The 20,857-nt window shown below is 46.9% G+C and overlaps 1 protein-coding gene across 2 annotated transcripts in view; it reads right to left on the reverse strand.

Moving 5' to 3' along the window:
* Nucleotides 1–20,857, reverse strand: part of LYRM4 (LYR motif containing 4) — a 114,485-nt gene that overhangs the window by 67,507 nt on the left and 26,121 nt on the right. For both annotated transcript variants that reach the window (XR_016394515.1, XM_022586588.3), the window contains exon 2: nt 15,606–15,726. Coding sequence is in view for 1 of the 2 variants with exons in the window: in XM_022586588.3 (XP_022442296.1) it covers nt 15,606–15,726 (121 nt within the window). In the remaining variant the exon portion in view is untranslated. The remainder of the gene's footprint in view (nt 1–15,605; nt 15,727–20,857) is intronic.

The raw sequence follows: 20,857 nt of genomic DNA on the forward strand, positions 1-20,857 counted from the left end.
GCACAAACGCGTGAATCATCCACTGTGGGGGGGGGAGGGCTCACTGTGTGCTGAGGACGACAGGAGAAGCTGTAGGAACTGATTCCAGCTCTATTCTTGAAAATGAAAATCCAAGATGAGACCATAAATATTTTTATCAACAAGTAATGGAAAAGCTCTTAGTAGTCTCACAAGTACTTATTAGAATTAAAACTGTGTTTGAAACTGCAGACTTGAGTGATCAGAGGAAGCCAGAGAGAGCTGCCTGAAGAGTGTGGTCCTGGGTAATTTTCGGATTTCAGTCTTGCAGCCTGAAGCTTCTGAACCTGAGCCCATGGCTTCCTGAGACCCAGACACCTTAAGTAAAACTTCGTCTGTACAGGTGGACACGTTTCTGGGGGAAGGGTGATACCAGATATAAGGCACTGTGTTTAAAACCTGCCTCATATACCTTAAACACACACATATACTTTAACCCAGTAATTTTAATTTTAGGAATTTGTCTTAAGAAAACCAGTCAGGAATGTACATAAAGATATTTATGAAAAAAAAAAGATATTTATGGCCACACTGTCTCTAATAGGAGGGGAAAAAAAAGGAAACCAAATAATTTTCAACATTTGGGAGATAAACAAATCATGGTAAGCTCTACAATAAAATACTGGAAGCCATAAAAAAAATCCTGAGGCAAAAGAGAATTGAGTCACATGGGGAATGTTCACCATACATTAGGTGAAAAGAAGCTATAAACCCAGAGTGCAGCTGTGCTCCCCAAGGGTGCTATAAAGTTGAACCTATTGATACAGCTTCATTTCGTTCATGTCAATGGTCCAAGTAGGCTGAATGGCTGCCAACAGGCAGTTCATGGAAGCAACCTGAAGTCCTTCTGCTATCAGACTGGCTCCCCAAGCCTCTAGTGGAAACAGTGGAGCCATGTGACTCTCTGGGTAGAATGTACCTCCAAGATAAAACCCTCAGAGTGGGTTAGTAGGGAGTATTCACAGTCTTGGGCTAAGATCATGAGTTTGTTAAACTGAGAGAATTAAGACAGATTAGTGAGAAATATACCTGACTGTAATTTAGGCTTACTGTCATTAAAAACGGCCCCCGGGGTTCCCTGGTGGCGCAGTGGTTGAGAGTCCGCCTGCCGATGCAGGAGACTCAGGTTCGTGCCCCGGTCCGGGAAGATCCCACATGCCGCGGAGCAGCTGGGCCCGTGAGCCATGGCGGCTGAGCCTGCGCTCTGCAACGGGAGAGGCCACAACGGTGAGAGGCCCGCATACCGCAAAAAAAAAAAAAAAAAAAAAAAAAGCAAGGAAATTATTATTAAAAAAAAAAAAAAACGGCCCCCGAGTGATATGCAGAAGCCAACGAGGTTATAAGAGAATTAGAAAAATCACCATTGTGCAATGACTAAGTAAATAATTGATTCAGGCAAGGTGCATTAATGGGTCTGAAAACCACTGGGCATAAGGCTGTTGGGGAACAGTTTACTTATTATTAATCACAAAGAGAAACGGGATGTTTATAATGGAAATATCTCGCCTCAACTTTAATAAAGGATCAAACTGAGCACAAACCAATAATGGTACCACCAACATTATGGGCGCCTGATGCGGTGGAAAGGGAGGAGGCCTTATTACCCACTCAGGGTTCCTGCCCAAGGGTTTATTCCGAGTATAATAAGAGAGATACACTCTGACTGATTCAGACCGGCCAACAGTCTAAATAGGCCAATATCATGAAAGTTGAAAAAAAAAGGCAGAGGGCCTCTTCTACATTCAAGGAGACTTAAGGGACATGACTACGGAATGCAACACTTGATCCTTAAACAGGTTCTGGATTAGAAACAACTGTGAAAGGTGGGACAGCTGGAGATGTGAAGATGGACTGCGGTATCGGCCAGCACACACTGATGCTCAATTCTGAGGTGTGAAAACGGTACTGTGAGAAGGCAGAAGCACGTCCTTGTTCTAAGAAGACATCCAACTGACACCTATAGAGGTAGAGTTATGCCTGCAACTTAATGTCAACATTGGCGAAATGAAGGAAAGGGCAAAATATTCATTCTCTTACATAAGCTGCTTAAGTTCAAGTAAGATAATAATTTTTTAAAGGAGAAAACCATCCAGGACTTCCCTGGCAGTCCAGTGGTTAAGACTCCGCGCTTCTAACGTGGGGGATGTGGGTTCTATCCCTGGTGGGGGAACTAAGATCCCACATGCCGTGCCGTGCGGCCACAAAAAAAAAAAAAAAAAAAAAAGAAAAGGAGAACACCATCCAGGGAAAAACGAGACGCTACTTTTCATTTCAGAAAAAACATGCCTGAAAGACGAGTTTTAACGTTAGCCCATAAGCTGTCTTAGGTTCCTCCCAAGGCATCTGAATGGAGCACACATTTAGAAGGGTGCATAATGAACTTCTTCAAAGTTAAATTTGCAAACCTCATCAATGTTGTCAGTAAATATTACAGGTGTTACAAAATTAAGGGAGATTTTTAACATGCAAAGAAGTGTTGATGCCCCCCCCCCCCCCCCCCCCCCGCCAACACTAAGAAACCAAGAAGCCACCTGAGTCAAGATGCACAGGTGATCACGGAAGCCTGAGACGGGCAAAGGTGATGAATGAGTTTATTATAATCCACCTCTTCAGAGACTCAAAGTCAGCCTGTTTCCTTTGCTGAGAGTCTTGGAGTTCGCTTCCCACAAGGCCTGTAAGTGAATGCCGTTTAAAGTGCAGTCACTTCCAGCTGAAAAGGACTGGGGTGAGGACGGCTGAGTTGGCTGGGCGCAGGGAGAGGGACCCAAGGGCAGGGTCTGGCCCTTCAGGGGTAACATGCTCAAGTATTCTGGTACAACTTAAGCTTTTAAAATTGTTCACCTCATTAGCAAAGGATGTTTACACATGCAGCCTTAATGTATGTTTATAGTTATTTATGAATCATCAACAGTGCTCCTGTGCTACCAAATTATGCGTTAAAAATACGCCCGAGGGTAGGCACTTTAAAAGATGAGATACAAAATATGGGCAGAAGCTCCGTACTTCCTGCTTGTACCGCAAAGGCCTGTCCTGCCTAATTCCTGAGGTGCACCCGCTCACCGTGGTGATCCACAGGATGGCAGTTCTAAAGCACAGCGGCATTCATGCTGGTGTCTTAATCACTGGGTGCCTTAAATTAACCCTCCTCTGCAGAGGGGTGTTAGGGACACTATAAAAACCCACAGTAGGCAGCCCCGCTCATAAGGACCCCAGGCAGCCTCTGCCTGATCTCTTCAGTGCTACCAGGGGAAGGGCTGGGGCTCATCTCTCAGAAGCGGCTCGTTCATGTGCTCATCGGCTGTTTCATGATTCACAGGGTAACTTCCTTCCTCTCTAATGCAGAATGGAGGCTGCGCGAGGGCGGGGCAGGGACGAGTGCTGTCTTACCGTCACTGTATCCTCGTGTCTAGAACAGTGTCCAGAACAGTGTCTAGTGCATACAGAGTGGCAGGAATAACGGACAAATGTTGACTGATTTTTTAGGGAACTCTTCCGCACGCCTAGTCTGGCTTTATACTGAAACAACAGCAAACCCTTACATGACACTACGCGCCAAGCACCATCGTAAGCGCCTTCCACATGTTAACTCACTGAATCCTCACGACAGCCTTCACTACCATCTTGGTAGTGTGCTGCCATCACTACCATCTTGGCTGAGGAAATTGGGACAAAGAGCGGCCAAGCGACTTGCCCAAGGGCAGCAGCTGGTGAGTGGCTGGGCAGGGATTTGCTGGGGACAGTGTGGCTGCTGAGTCACACCCGTAACTGCTCCACAAAGCCGCCTCTCGCCAGGTCAGAGGACTGGCCTCACCGCTGCCATCGGGATGCACAGACCCGGGGGCTAACCGCCCCCTGCAGGTGACAGGAGGACAGACCTCCAGAGCCTTCCACGTTCATCTCTTTTCCAAGCCAGACATTCTAGAGCCTTCAACTGTGTAACAGATACTGTGGAGTCAGCCCTTCAACACCTGGGTCTCCCTCTCTTTGGGTTTGGTCGAGTTTGTCCCTGTAGGGTCAAGAGTCCAGCCATAGACTCCAACAGCCCTGGGTGTGAGACCTAGCCTCGCAAAGTCACCCTTTGACTTGAGCAAGTTTCCTCTTCTGAAAAATGAGTTGATAACACTTCCTTCTTCGTAGGAATATTCACTATCCTTTGGTCCAAACTTCCTTCCTCGGGCAGGGCCCTGGCACAGCACATCACCCTCCGGGGAGACACATTACTGTTCGTGTCGACGGCGACGCTGCACTTTACGGGAATGTACTGGCCTGGCCTGGGAAATCGCTTCCTTCTGTTTTCACTGGAGCGATGGGGCTCTGTAACTTAAGCTTATATGGTGGCACACTGCCTCAATTCTGTCTCCCGCTGCACAGTTCCTCCTTCCTTACAGGAAAAAAGTCCTCATAAAAACAATTTATAGCACATCAAAATATTGACAGGAACCTTAAGCCCTAATGTCTGAAGATATCCGTGGACACGATTTATCACAGAAGCTCCACTGTTATAACTTGGCAATTAGGAAATATTGATAAATGCAAACACATTATTGATGTCAATTACAGAAGCACAAGTGGGCTTCCCTGGTGGCGCAGTGGTTGGGAGTCCGCCTGCCGATGCAGGGGACACGGGTTAGTGACCCGGTCCGGGAGGATCCCACATGCCGTGGAGCGGCTGGGCCCATGAGCCATGGCCGCTGGGACTGCGCGTCCGGAGCCTGTGCTCCGCAACGGGAGAGGCCACAGCGGTGAGAGGCCCGCGTACCGCAAAAAAAAAAAAAAAAAGCACAAGACTGATGAGCCTCCCAAAGTGCTTTGACACAAGCAGTTAGAGCTGAGCCTCTCAATACACATCAAGGCACCGCAAGTGCCGCGGGAAGTCAGGCTGCCACGACACCAAGGTGCTTCCACGTTAGAAGTGAGGCTATCTCAGCAGATGAGCACCTGCTCAGGAATATCTAACAGAACCTCAGGTAAAGTCCGACGTCAAAAAGGTGCTCACTGGTGACTCACGATGAGGTAGGCGTAGAAGGTACTCAGGAGGAGCTGGGGGCCAAGACGCACTGACGCAGCTCAACAGCCCCGAATGTGCATGTGAGGGGCGCACACCAGGCCAGGACCTGCAGAAACAGGTGGCCTTCAGGGCAGTGCTTTGGAATATATTTTAACATTCCCAGGTATCCCGTTTTGTAGGACTGAGAACAGTCTTGGATTTATTTTCAGGGGATGACATGAACAGCCCAGGTTCCATTCTCCCTGTGAAGGGCAGAGGGAGATTTGAGCCCGAGTCCTGAGAGAATGGAGGTGTCGGGAATTTGTGAAGGAAACTTCGTTTAAGAGGAACAGAAGGTCATTGGTCACGGTTTGGTTCTGATGGGTTTCAAGCATTGGTAAGACACCTAAATTCAAGCATCTACTAGACACAGAGGGCAACAGTCTGCAGGAAAAGACAGGACCAAATAGAGTTTCGAGGAGGAGGTGTGGTGAACTACCTCTGAGAAGAAGAATACGGATATAAAGAGACTAACTGACTTAGGGATAAGGGGGCCTATGCTTTTGAGACAGCAGTTGCATTTTTGAAGGAAAACAGAGTTAAAAAAAACCCTGTCACCTGCTGTGTGAAAGGGCTCTATGAGGCACTAGGAAAGGGCACACACAACGCTCGTCCATCTGGGAAGCAAAGCCTGGGAGGCCACAAGGATGGCTGAATGCCAGGGATTCTCATGCAGAGCCTCGAGGGCCCCATGCGCACAGGTCTGGACAGGCATACACGCTCTTCCCTGAGTCACTTCTCTGGCCAGACCTAAGCCCCTTACAGACATCCGCTCACCTCCCTGTGAACGCTTACTGCCGCCAGAGGGAGTACCTGCCTTCCAGATCCCTCCAGCAGTAAAGCTGCACGAGCTCCAAGGGCTCGGGGTCCGCACCTCATCCCTCTGTGTGTGCACCTGACGTGGCAGGGCACGGGGACAGGGGGTCAGGAGTCGGGGCGGTGGGCGCCTCACAGCCCCTCCTTGACTCTGAGCCTGCCCGGGCAGCATGTGAGCTGAGGCCTCCGTGACCGCACTACATTGCCTCGCAGCACGGTCCTTCAGCTGCATTTTAATAAAATGAATGTTATAAAATTTGATTTAGACATACTTTTGTAGCCTTGGAAACCCCTTTCACTGAGAGTGAGTGAGTGCCCCCAGTTCTTTCTGGTGGATAAACTTTTCCCGGTGTGTGAAAAATATTAATACAGAAACTGCCCCTTGGAATTCAGTCTTCACAGTTCTACCTAAGCCACCGAGAAGCACTTGGGAGGGTCGACCTGCGTGACAGCGAGGCCCACATGTCGAGAGCAAAGGCTTGGGCGCTGACCACGCTGCGGGGCCGGGGGCAGCTCGGGGCACAGAAGACAACCCGCCTCCCCGGGAAGTCAGGGGCCCTGGCAAAGCCCTGCAGGAAATGCTGAGGAGTTAACACCTGAGTGCTCTGGTGGCCCCGAGGACAACAGGTTTCAGTGGCAGGAGAGGGGAGCAAGGGCGCGGCAGGCCTGCCCTCGGCAGCTGGCGGGCGGGGAAGAAGCTCCCTGGCGGGGCGCTAGGTGCCCTGCACCGCGCTGGCCCCGCCTCCAGCCCCGAGCACCCTGCGCTCAGCTCAACGAGCTCACCGGCTCCCGCGATGCGGCTGCAGTGGGGCACGGGCGTGCGCGGGGCAGGCTTCGCAGGGCCCAGAAACCCACGGGGCCACGCCGCTTCCTAGCGGTTCCCTAAACCGCCCAGGAGAGAAGAAAGGACGGGCACTGGCCTGTAGGGAAAAATGGGCTCCGTTTAAAAAGTATTTCCAGTAAGAAAAATACGTAATATTAAGAAAAACGTGGACAGCTACACAGACAGTTGCAAACTTTAAATAACAGCTGAGAGTTACTGAAAAGACCAAGTGCTGAGTTTGGCCCGGCGGAGACAGAACCTGGATCGAAGCCGCAGGACAACTGATTCTGGCTCTTTTCCCCCGGCCTCCCTTCCTCACCCCACTCCTTCTTGGAAGGTCTGTCGAGTCCCAGTGAAGAAATCTCGTTGGTAATGAGGCATCCACGACCTGTCACCTGTGTGAAAGGGCAGCTTCTGTCACAGCTCACAGGTCCCTGGAAGCCACCGTGATCCAGGCAACATCCCTGCCATCACCGGGGGTTAAAAGCTGCTACAAAGTGTAGCCAAGGGCTTGTCTGGAACCGGCCCCGCAGCCGGGGCTGACAGCAGAGAACCACCGCTGCATAACTCAGCCTACGCCACCAGTCACTCCCCACGCTCAAGGCGACGGGCTGCCTGTGACATGCCGGCAGCCACGCTTCCCTTTTAAAGTGAATTCAGTAAATGCAGAGGGTCAGTGACACGCCTCACCCTTGGTCAAAATCCAACATTCACAAGTATGTTTCTGGGATCTAACAATCATCATCAATTATTTTCAGAATCAGAAAACGTCAGGCCTGAAAGGGGGCCTTGGAGGCACGGGGCACCCCTCCACACCCCTGGGGAGCCGGCATCGACGACCGCCCGCCAGCTGGCCAGGGCCGGGAGCAGACCCTGGCTCTGCTGGCTCCCTGGCCGGCCGGCGTTCAGTGATGGGTGCGCACTGGGCTCCGATGGCACATCCATGACTCTGCAGGCAGTTCTGGGACGCACGCGTTTAAGTGAGTGCGATAACTCCACGAAAGAAACCCCCAACCCAACCTCCACAAGGCAGTTAAACTTAGGTTTGTTAAATACAGCAGATTCGCGAAGAGAAGTCTTGTGCTATTAGGATGTTGGAAAGCAGTGCACCCAATCCCTCACCTTTTACAGATGAAGCCTATTGGGTCACGGATCTCTGGTGATGCTAATATCTCGAATGTGTGACAGACGGTGAAGGGGAGTCCGTGGGACTGCAGGTCGGTGGTGCTGTTACAACATTAAGGAGATGAGACTTGGGGCGAGGAAAAGAGAAGTACTTGTTAGGCTGCGTGAAGTGGAAATGCTCGAAGAAAAAGAATATATTTAAAATACTGATTTGATTGTGCACCAGCATTACTTAATAAAGCTAAGATTATAACAGTGCACACCTGAGAGAATTTTTAAAGCCTTTCGATTATTTATAACCAACCAATCTACGAAATGACGGCCCTAATTACCAGATTTGGAGAAGAGAGAACGTTTCTGACACAGCATCTGGCTCCGGTACTTCAAACACACAGCAAGTACGAAACTAACCTTAACTGATGAACGGTATTCCTTGGGCTTCAGCAGACAAACTGAATGATGATAAAGTTTTAAGAGAGATTAAATATCATGAATGAGGATAGAGAACTACCTAACAAGGGCTAGGATTTAAATTTAGGTGTATCTCACTCAAAACCTCCTATCGTGTCTCTGAATGAAACAACAGTTTTTAGACCGATAGATGTTAATTAGAAAATAAATCTTTCCAACAGCGTAGGTGAAACCACCCTTCATATATATGCTTGTAAAACCCATCAAATGCAGATATCCAGTGCTCAGGAAATGAGCACATGTTCTCATACACACACTGGGCTGGGTGTCATCACCTCCCTGCCACCTCGGAGGATGTGGGACAGAAACACAAATGGACATAAACAGGGGGAGCCCCTCTGTCACCCTTCCTAGAAGATGTGGCATTGTTTCCCTGTCAGCTTGGAAGAAGATCTTCTGCATAAGCACGACTGGAATTAACTCTGATTACTTGAAAGGACAAGCTAGGCAGTAAGGCATCAAAAGGTTTCCGCTGAAGGGCACTTCAGTGATAGCTTGTCAGGAAAAGCACAATTGGAGCTGTGACCCTGGATCTATGGGGAAATTCTGAGCAAGCACTTCTTAAATAAGGCAGCTGAACTTTACCATTTTCAGACTGTGGTTTTGTATTGTTTTTTCCTTTTGAAGGCAGAGAGGGTGAGAGAGTTTTCTGAGAAATGATAAAGGAGACCACCCCTAGGGATAAACTATTCACGAGCCTACAGAGGGGAAGCTGCTACCTTCTAATGAGAGCTCTAAATGGACCATCAGAAAAAGGAACACACATCTTCCCTCCTCCTCTCCTGCGTGTTGTTTACCTTCTGTGAAGATAAGGCCACCCAGGGTGACCCCTCTTCTGAGAACTGGCTAAAAAGTGAGAACAGATGCAGGCCCATCCTTCTCCTAACTGTGCATCCTTGGGAGAATTATTCAAACACGGCAAGTCTGAATTTCCTCATCGAGCACACAAGGATACTAATATCTTTCTCACAAGGCTGCTGTTAGGCATTCAAAGCGCTTATGTAATACAGGGAGTCCGTGCCCAGAGAGGGCGCGACGAATCGACACTGGTGAGGGACCCCCCCCCCCAATCTATCAAATCATCCCTTTACAGATGCAGGAAACAGGGCGAACAAACAACCTGCCCAAGATCACAGGGCAAGTTACCATCAGAGCTGAGATGAGCACGTTCACCTCTTGCCCCTGAGATCAATGTACTTTCTGCTCCGGAATTGTTAATATCTGCTTCCACTTCAGGTGCTTCAGCAACAGAAAGGCTTTTCGAGGAACTCAAGGGTGAGCATCTCCGGCAGACTAGACCAGGAGACTCACCTGCTAGACGAGATGGAGGATGCGGACACCATGACAAAAATCCCCAAATGAGACCCGTGCCAAAGTTTTCTCTAAACGGCACTACCATGTGAGCTCTTGTGAACATGAAATGTGCAGAAGAACTATTAGTGCACATAAAAAGGCAGGGGTGGTACAGGCTTCCTCTAGAAAGGAAGTGGAATCTTGTTCTGTGCGTGTCAGCCTTGGAGGAATGAAGCAAATTTGATGGGTGGTCTCCAACTAAGAGACATTTCTTCTAGAAGAATGCCAACTGTGCGAAAATACTCTTGTCCCAGACTTGAGGAAATAAAGGAATTTCCAGAAAAAGCAGAGAGGAAATTAGTTTAAATTCTTGTATGAAGAAGTCTATTTGTAGCTGCAGAGGAACTATATATTGAACAGGCTGAAAAAATAAACGTCATACATAGGCCAAGCTATAAAACTCAACAAACCCTTCTCATTGCCCTGCTTTCTCAAACCTTCTGAGGAGGTTGGGGAATTTTTTATTCCTATTGAGAGGATTCACATATCCAAAAGACATAGGGTTCACTTAGGGGGCAATTCTTTCTGGTCGTTGTATATAAATTCATGTTGATTTCCTGAGGATGTTTATCCAAGTCCGAGGCAGAGCACAGAAATCTCCTTTGCCTCTGACTGCTTTAGTACTATTTTTTTAATATGTAGATTGATCCTTGGATCTAATCTTAGCTGGTCTATAGAGGCACAGGGGAAAGCACTGCTGGGATATGCCAGTAAACCCTATGTTGTGTTCCATGAAATGAGTGAATAGATGGTATCCAGAACAGGAAGGGTGGGCTTGGGTCCCAAACAGTCCAAGCCAGAGAGAACTTCTGTGAGGTTTGGACAGACCTCTGAATTCCACCCCAACTCTGCCTCCGAAAAACTTACAAAACCAATTCATAATGATATGGCATAGAGGGGGTGCTCGATAAACAGGGAAAGAAACTGTGGGCATGGATTGCAAGGCACACAGTGCGTTTGTGTTTCACGTGACTGAGATGGGCCAGGGGGCAGGGTGGAGTCAAATCAAACAGAAAGAGCATTAACGCTGAGGAGGAACTGGGGAGAGCATTCCCATCACTCATGCGTTACTGCTCTTCAAATGCCACTCCATTTTCTTTGAAAGAAAGTGTTCTCAGAGGTATGCTTTAGTACCCGTAACGTGGCTTCTACCAGAAAGGAAGGCTAACCGCAGAGCTGCAAGCAACATCGATAAAATAATTCAATCTTTTGACTTTCCTCGTAGCAGAAAGGTTAGACCAAGAGAAGTTTTAGGAATTTACGATGGCATAAATACACGGCTGGCGTACCCCTTTGCTCACCTATAACCTAAACTCTGGAAAGTTAAGATCTTGGTGAAAAATGGTCAAGGGAAGCTGAGCATAGAGTAATTTACTCTAAAATGTATCATTATTTCTGCAAATAATCAAGAAGGGGACAGATACTGATGTGAAACGTTGAACCATGGCGTTTTAGAACTGGAGGTAGCCTTAGAAACTACAGCATAACCCTTTGATTTTACAGATAAGAAGCTGAAGGCTTGTAGTTCCAGCTCCGAATGACCTAGGTTTCCCAGCCTCAAGTTATCAATCAATGTCTGAGGCATTCAATTTTATTTTTCTCAATTAAGAGAAAAATTGAGGACTGGTTATATAGTTCTTTTTTAGGGGAAGGGAGAATTTTTTTTATTGTGAAAAACCCCCCCACAAAAAGTTACCATTTTAACCAATTTTAAGCGTATAGTTCAGTAGTGTTAAGTACGTTCACATTATTGTAAACCGTATCTCTAGAACTTTTTCATCCTGAGAAACTGAAACTGTCCCTATTAAACGCTAACTCCCCTTTCCTGCTCTCCCAGCCCCTGGCAACCAACATCCTACTTTCTACCTCCTTGAATTGACCACTTTAGGGACCTCAGATAAGCGGAATCACACGGTACTGGTCCTTTTGTGTCTGGCTTAGTTCACTGAGCACAGTCCTCAAGGTCCATCCATGTTGTAGCCTGTGTCAGAATTTCCTTCCTTTTAAGGGCTGAATAATATTCCATTGTATGTAAATGCCGCATTTTGTTTATCCATCCGTCAGTGGAAATTTGGGTTGCTTCCACCTCTTGGATATTGTGAATAATGTATAATTCTTTCCATGTATTTTAAATGCCCCTAATGTACAGACTGACTTTCCTCTCCTTCATAAAAACAATTTCCAAGTAAATTTTAGAGATTCCCCTGAACCTACCAAAATGGTACTTAAGCTAAAAGTGTACTTGAAGAGAGATAAAGTGCATTATTACTTTTCCCCACAAGACATACAGATAAAACACTCCTACCTTTTCACAGGCTGTTCTACAGGGTGCCCACTGGGGGCAGGTAAAGCATCCCTTTCACTCAATTCTGACCACCCCATGGGGCACTGGCACAGGCTCTGCGGAGACCCATGTGAGAGAGGCCTGTCACTGTTCAATGGCTTCTCATCTCACGACAGGCACATTCAGAAAGTGATTGCGGGATGTTCCTCTCGAACGGTCATTTAAAAACTAAACCATAAAGTATCAGATGAAGTAAAAAATATGGTTTCAGAGACTCTCACTTATCACCACCCAAAATGCCAATAAACTGGGCACATTACTTTGCTTTTAGTGATCCACAAAAATAATAAGTGTAAGCTAAACACTGAAAATGCTTCATCTCACATATACACACACTCAGGTTAACTAAAAGGCTGCTACCCATAATATCAACCCGTTTCCTAGTATCTTCAATGGTTGTACATAATGTCTGCTCTGAACTGCTTACAATGGCAGGTTCATAGTTCTGGGTCTGACACAGCCACTATTTGAATTGCTTCATTAAAAAAAACACTAGCTTAAGGATAGCTGATGTGGTATGGAATCCTGTCATCACTAAAGAGCTGCTGGCAAAAATAGTATAACTCCAACACCTTGTTGTTATCCGGAATCAGAAAACATGACATCCAGTTGATCTTCTCAGTGTAAAATTACGTACTACAGTAACAATATATTTCTTCATCCAAATACTTATGTTACACACAACCCTTGTATAGCTGGATACACGTATATACCATCACTGGTAGAGTAAAAACATTATTTGGGTGTAAGTTCAGTGCTCAATTCACTAGCCTACATGAATGAGTGGTTGGGAACCTCTGTTACCCAGGTCTGCTCTCTCAGAGCCCAGAAGAACTGAAGGGTCGCCTTGCCAGGGTACACTCTGATGAACACTGAGAGTATCACACAGCTGTAAATAAACCCAAACTTTGTACAGATACTTTAGTTTTCACCAGGTTTAAAGAAAAAGGGGCTATGAAGCCCCTGGAGGGTTTTGAGCAGGTGGTAACCTGCTCTGATTTTTCACCCTGGCAGCCTGTGGAGAAGAGACCACTGGGGCAGACAGGGAGGCGAGTTAGAAGCTGTCACAGTGGCCACTATGAAGAAAATACAGATGCTATTTTAGGCCTTTAGGCCAAGGCCAGCTTCGCCAGCTCAGAGCGAGGGGGCTCGGGGAATCGCCTGCATCTCATAAGGTAACTCGGGTCAACGTGAAGCTCGGGTTCAGGAGCAATCTTGACGTGAAAGGGAAGCACCTGCTGCTCTGCTAGTTAACACAGACGCCCTGGGCCCAGAAGCGGGCCGCGCAGGCTCCGCCCCCCATCCAGGAAGGTGCACCTGGCAGGCTGTCCCGGGGAGGGCCCGACCTGTGGCCCTAGAGCTTGAGTCTGTTTTGTGTGGATCCACTGGGAATGTCTGGTGAGAGTCAGTCTATCCTTTCTTTTTTTTCTTCTTTTCTAAAAGCATTTCAAACCAAGTGACACAGACAATTGCATAACTAAAGAAATGGTGGCATGGATTACTTACAGGTCCCTTTTCTAAGCACTTTCTACTCCGAGCAACTTTACAGTAAAAGATAAAACCAGCCTGTTTCGGAGGTGCTTGCCAACTTCTGCATGGGGAAGTGCCAAAGAACTGAATCTTCCTGAGTTTATGCAAAATAAGGACGCAGGCTGCTTGTTTTTCCAAGTTCCAGTGCTAAAGCATCCTATAAAATTCAACCACTGATGCATGGAAAATGCCATTGTTTTAGACTTTTTAAAATGGCAACCCCTTTCTCTGCCTCTATTAACACACATGCAAACGTGCAGACCAGCTTCTTTTTCTGACTATCCTATTATCTTTTCATGCTCTTAGTTAAAGATCATTTCCTAGGCTTGTCTGAATGTGGCCAAGTTATCCTGTTGCTAGATAACTGTAGAACTCAGGGAGAGTTGTCTGAATCTGAAATGTTATTCTAGAAGGGATTGTTCCACTATGTAGGCAACATAACAAGACTATTAATTTTGACATAAAATGAAAACTAGTTTTTAATACTGCTTCTTTATCGAACTGTTTATAGAGTCAAGCATGAAGAAGGGTCAGAGATATAAACATATATCCCGATACACGTCATATATCGTGATAAGACATAATGTCAGCCAAGCTGGCATCTCCTGACAATGCTAAAGAAGCCCTTTCCAACACACTCGCAGATCTTAGGAAAATGTAAGGGGTTTCCCTCCACCCCTAAACAAATTCACTGCAAGGAAGAGAGAAAAACGAAGGGAAGCAGAAATGGAGCTTATGGTGTGACTGTTGCTAAATCAGAGAAAAAGAGTGAAAAGGATGATTTTTTAGAGGGTGAGAAAACCAGTCGCCAGCAGGCTGCTTTAGCCGTCGGCTCCCTGGTTAATTTTGCAGAGAGAAGGACGCGTCACACCACCCAGGAGGCCAGGCTGCTGCAGGTGCTCCATCCACCTCACGAGAAAGAGCAAAGCAAGCACAAGCCAAGGCAACCACCAGCACTTCTACAGGAGGAAAATAAAAACCCCGCCGGGTCCTTCTGGGGTCAGTACCTAAGCAGCTGTGCTTCACACCGTCTGCACCTGCAGATACACCTTCCACATGCAACAGAATTTAGGTTCATAGCAGTGTCTTCCAGAAAAGGGCAACATTATCTTGAATTACGACTTCAAAGTACTAGGAAAGGGCTTCCCTGGTGGCACAGTGGTCAAGAACCCACCTGCCAATGCAGGGGACACGGGTTCGAGCCCTGGTCCGGGAAGATCCCACACACCGCGGAGCCACAACTACTGAGCTTGCGTGCCACAACTATTGAAGCCCATGAGCCTAGAGCCCATGCTCTGCAACAAGAGAAGCCACCGCAAGAGAAGCCAAGCCAACTAGGAAAAGTAGATTACATTTATACTCTGTGACACATGTCCACGTATCAATGTGTAATATATCTAACGAAGAGACAAAATTTAAAGAAGGTTTCCTATACTTACAGCATCAACGTCTAGTAAACTATGGGAACTCAGCTTCCCAGAAGGATGCATTCCCTGGAAATTCTGGATAGCTAATATTTACATACTCCTTGATTCAATAATATGACAGGTCATCTTTCTTTGTGCACATGAATAGGACGAAGAGAGTTTCTGGCTTCCCTCGTGGCACAGTGGTTAAGAATCCGCCTGCCAGTGCAGGGGACACGGGTTCGAGCCCTGGTCCGGGAAGATCCCACATGCCGCGGAGCAACTAAGCCCGTGCACCACAACTACTGAGCCTGCGCTCTAAAGCCCGCGAGCCACAACTACTGAGCCCGAGTGTCACAACCACTGAAGCCCAGGCGCCTAGAGCCCGAGTGTCACAACCACTGAAGCCCAGGCGCCTAGAGCCTGTGCTCCACAACAAGAGAAGCCACCGCGATGATAAGCCCGCGCACCACAACCAAGAGTAGCCCCTGCTCGTCACAACTAGAGAAAGCCCGCGCACAGCAACGAAGACCCAACACAGCCAAAAATAAAAACAAAAAAGAGGAAGACAGTTTCATGATCCTGTGGTGTGAATCACAAACACCAATCAAGGGGGACATGTCAAAGCTTAAAGCTCTTCACGAAAAACCGTACATCACTGAACCATCTTACCTGTCGACGGATTATTCCAAGGTCTCTTTTGGCTTTATTCATTAGGGCTTGGATTTGTACAGGATCCTTTACATTCTTATTTTCTCTGAAGGCATCTCTTATCCTCCTGATGGCGTAACTTCTAAACGAATTCAGGGAAAAAAGGAAAAGGTGTCAGTGTGTCTGAAACGATGCTTTTAAAAATGAATTCAAAAGCGGTTCCTTAGGAATTAGCTGCCTGCTAGGCCCCTGTGGATAATCACCTCTGCTCTCTGCTCTTGGAACAGGCCCATCCATTACTATCCTGGGATGACTGAGCAAAAAGAAAGATTCAGGGAGATGAATCTACTCCAAACGAGTCAGGTGTGAATGGTAAAGTGCTACTGAAAAACTCCTTAGATTATTGGCTTTTTACGGTTATTCACAACTGGCCTCCCTCCATTAACATGGATAACTGAACCTTCAATGTGCAGAGACAACACGACAATTGACAGGTGCCACGATGCACTGCATGTGTGTGTACGAAGACGGTGATCGATGCCACGCTTGGGTCAGCTTTCCGGTCTCCTCCCACCTTCTCTTGTGGAGCATAACAGGCAAGGACCCACACTGCGACCCTACCACAGTGGAGAGTGGAGATGACACCAAAACGCTCTTCTCCGTCTCTAAAGTGCACACGCGTGCACACACATAAACTCCCCGCAGCCCCGCCCAACACACATCACGTGCAGTTCAGGGCAGCGGTTTAAGCGCAAGCCTTGCACAGCAGACAGGCTTGGGTTTGAATTCTTTTCCAAGTTCCTTCTGTTTGTGAGAACCTGGGCAACCTTCTTAACATAAGCCCCTGTTTCCTCATCTTACGCCTGTCAAACGGGCCTAATACTGCCTACCTCTCAGGGCTGTTGGGAAGGTTAGGCTTTATAATGTGTGTCTGGAATTTGGTACGAAACCTGTACATAGAAAAACTCAAGAAATAAAAGCTATTCTTTTCTTCTTCCTCTTCTTGTTACACCTTAATGCAATTAGTACCCCCTCTCCTCACGTCAGCCTGTGCTTCACCCTACACCCTTGGGGTCACACCAGGCTGTCGTGTGGATAATTAGCCATCTCTGGACTCCCACACTCAGAGAGTGATGGCCTTAACCCCGACGCCTGCTCAGCCTCACCAGACAGAAACGAGGACCAAGGAGACGCCGCCCAAGTCAGACACACCAGACGCGACTGTCTCTAGTGTTTGTATGATCTCCGGTTGCTCTGCACTTACCTTGAAACACCACCTAAAGAACACGTGAAACCATTAGTTCCATTTAGAAACCGAAGAACGGAAAAAGCAGCAGAGCAATGAGGGAAGGGGAATGCAATTTCCTCGGGAGCTGGGGGATGGATACAACTGAACTGGGAAACCTTACTTTGGAGAGGACTAATTTTGTTTTAGATAAACTTTCCTAAAGTAAAAGAAAATTAAACATTCAAATATCAAGTCCATTTGCATTTAAAAGCAAGAGAAAATGAAATCTTGTAACGTTAAGAACCACAGGGAGAAAAGTTGACGGTTCAGGAGCCTGCACTTCAGGGTGCGAGCTGCTGTGGAGTCTTTCATCTTAGCCCCATGGGAGCCTTCTGGAGTGCTTGCCGCGGAGCTTCTGGGCGCTCGGCATCTATCTCAGGGTCACGAGGATTGGAAATGGATATACATACATAGATTTATATAGATTTTCCTCATGTACAGCTGCTAATCTAACAAGACTGCAGGCAGCAGCTGGGTGGCTAAAGCAATCTCTGGCACCTTTCGTGCACAACATACTGGTTATTTGTGTCACACAACATCACTGTTCTCCCTCACACCCACACGCTCCTCCAAAACAGTTTCTTTCTGGTGGTGATGGGAATAGAGAAGGAACAAAATAGTTTAATTCTAATATTTCATTCCATATGCAGGCTTGGTTTTACAACAGGAATTTACCTCAGGGAATCATCCAGTGTTTTAATTCTTCTTTTTGGAAAAATACCATGGGCAATAGTAGTCATTACTAAATTCATTCTTCTAAAAGCCAGCAACTAGCCTGAATAGGTAGGAGCAAAGGAGTATGTCTCGGAACGCAACGACCCAAGTTCTTCTAAAGTTTAAGGAAATTAGAAAATAGCTGAAGACACTCAACAATTTGTATCATTTGAGTTCAAGGTCAGCGTTCTAAGTGTGCCTTTGTGTATTCTAGTCTCCCCAAAGTCTATACCTAAAGGAACGAAGCTCTTGATCTTCCAATTAAATGTGTCTGAAGCAAAATCAAAAGCTGTCATTCCAATTCTGGCTGCACCTGTGGAACGAGTGACACAGAAAGGTCCTCCCCCCTTTTTGCTCACCCCCCCCCCCACGTCTAGAGCACAGGCACTTCCCTTTGCCCCAAGAGAAGACACTGCGCTGGTTCTGGACCATAAAACCACTACTGCATGAACAGTTTTTACTTATATGATTCTTATTTCAAATGGTCATCATTTTGTGAAGGCAATCACAAATCGGGCTGAGTCTTCCCGTTTTCTAGGAAGGGGCTAACCACCAACTATTTCAATCCTGCCCCACCTTGGTTTGTATCATTTGCGTTTTTTTCACCGCTGCCAAGGGAAACCATTTATCCTCGAACACGTTCTTGCCATCAGTCCCTTGACTGTATCACTAAGCAAGAACATTTCGAAGAAAAACGCGAGATGCTGCCAAGGAGATGGCAGCCAACAGATGCTGCACAACGGCCTGCACTGGGGCGACCCTAGCGGGAGCCGGAGGCTGTCTGAGATAAGACAAAAAATTAACACGTAAAGGGCAACAGAACGGCAACGACTACCATGAGAAAGTAGACGGCATCCACAGAAACGGCAGGTGGTTCTGCTAACACGTCACTGCTCTGCCTCTACCCTCCGGAAACTCTGCAGTTTCTTAGCGCTACTTTGTGCAGCAGATTCCCACAAGTCTCTTCTTCTCCACCCCCTCTCCCTGCTCCGTGCCAACAGACCTCCAGTGTACACAGGTGCTACTGGCTATCCTTTCCCCACTGCAAGGATCAAACTCCTTTGTGAGACTCTTCCAGCCACTCCAATGTCCCTGGCGCAGGGCAATACGGCCGGCAGGAACGACAGCTCTCCAGTGCCTGAGGTCCTGCTTCACCTCTTTCCAGAACCACTGTCAGCCAAATGCAGGCCATAATAATCACAGCCGCCCAGCACCTGGAGGCTCACGTTGGCTTCAGCGGGCAAGAGGTGTCATCTGGCAACCAGCTGATGTAATATCCTCATTTCTGTCATCCTTCGTCACCACCCCACATGCTGGCTTCTCTGCTTATCCATCCTGTAAAAACACCTGTGCTTTCTCCCCTTCCCACAGCCCCAAGCCAAGTATTCCAGTAACAAAACGACTCAACCCTTTCTCTTGGCCTCTTTGGGGCAAACTCCTGCACCTGCCTGGAAGGATGTCCTCCCTCCACCGGCCTTAACTCGGAGGTGCCCTGCTCCTGAAGACATGCTTCCCTCGCAGCCACTAGGGGGAAGCTGCTTCATCCTGCCTCCAGACTCCACGGGGCTGAGAGGAGAGTGCTGCTACGCCCTTGGACCCTACTGCTGCTTCGGATCATCTGTTCACCCTTACACACCTTTGAGGCCATACTGCCTGATGAAACCATGATGTGTGCTTCCGTGACACTGCTGTCTGCTCACTTCTTGAGGTCAAGTCTTAAGATTCATCAAGCCTTAATATCTAAAGGCCACTCAGTGCATACATAGGCCACCAATTTTAGGTAACAAAAATTTTCATAATACGTAGTAAAGTAAGATCTTTAAAGTCAACTTTTATAGTGAGACAGATGAAAGTGTCTGCAAACCGTTACTGAGGTATCTATCTTTGCTCTGTGGACGGAGAGTTCCGCAGCTGGCTAGTCTCTCCTCTTATCCTTTAGGTCTACTAGCTGTTTCTTCCTAGTCTTCCGTGCGGGCTTATCTGACTCTGCTACCTCTTGTATGTTGTATTCTCTAGGGCTCCATATTGGACCTCATTTTAATAACATGTCTTCCAGTAACCGCGTCTATGCCCAAGGTTTCAACTACCATATATGTATATATGCCATTGGTTCTGGACCACAAAACCAATCCATAGAACCTAACTGCCTTTTGGACTTGCCAACAAAAGGCGCCCACTATGCCCACTACAAATTCTCCCACTGAACACTCTGAAAACTGAAGTTATCATCTTCTTTTCCCTTTCCCCCAATGGCCAGTATTTCATTCCTAGGTAGGAGGATCCTCAGACAGCCACTGTCCAAGTCAGACATTTGGGTATTCACCCTAAGTTCCGTCCCTTCCCTTAATTCCTTACATTTAGACAATCACAAAATCTTACTGTTTCAACTTACAGTCTTCTGCATCGTCTTCCACTTCTCCAAACCCTCAGCTCTAATCTTGGTTCAGGCTCTTACCTCAGATTAATGCAAGAGTCTTGGGATTATGGTGTATGTATGCTGTGTATAATAAAATGCATAGTAACAGATTTAGAGGAGAAGCTCAAGGATCATCTGAAGGTCATAAGTACTCTGGGTAAGGAACAGAGCAGAAAGCTTCCTTCTTATGAACGTTTAAGTTCCCACTGGAATGGTAGCCCCACACAGTATGGACTTTTATCTTCCTTGTGCCTGGCTCAGAGAGAGTGCTTAATAAATATTTACTAAATATACAAACTTATCCAAATATCATATCAAAGAGACCTTCAAGAAAAATACTAATAATCAGTAAGGAAATCACAACAAAGAGTAAGAAACTGATAAAGAAATAGAATGGAAAGGGTTGTAGCACAAAGATTGAATTAACCTCTGAAAGGGAATGATTACAAAATTCACCATGAGAATCCAATGAAGAAGTCTAGAAGGCCTATCATGTAAGCACTGTGGGAGGTGGAGATCAACAAGGTTACTGGCCTCAGGGGCGGCTGGAGGATGAAATCCACACCCAAATCATGAAAGAGGAAATAAGAGCCAGGCAAAGGGAACTCAGAGGGTCTGAGGAGGCTTTCTGGGGCAATGGAACAGTTCTTGACTGTATATTGGTCAAAAGGTTGAGCCTCACACTTAAAGTGGATGCTTTATTGTATGTAAATTATTCTTCAATAGGTTGACTTCTAAAGAAAATTGAAAGATAAATAGTATAGGAGCTACATTACATTTGCCCACTTTTAAGAAAAGCAAAAAAAGGGAAAAAAAACCCCCACAAAACAAAGACGGCAATGCTAGAGGATAATT

The sequence above is a fragment of the Delphinapterus leucas genome, chromosome 10, assembly GCF_059928025.1.
Source record: "Delphinapterus leucas isolate spDelLeu-1000000601 "Yukka" chromosome 10, BTC_Dleu_Yukka2, whole genome shotgun sequence".
In the NCBI taxonomy this organism is placed as follows: domain Eukaryota; kingdom Metazoa; phylum Chordata; class Mammalia; order Artiodactyla; family Monodontidae; genus Delphinapterus; species Delphinapterus leucas.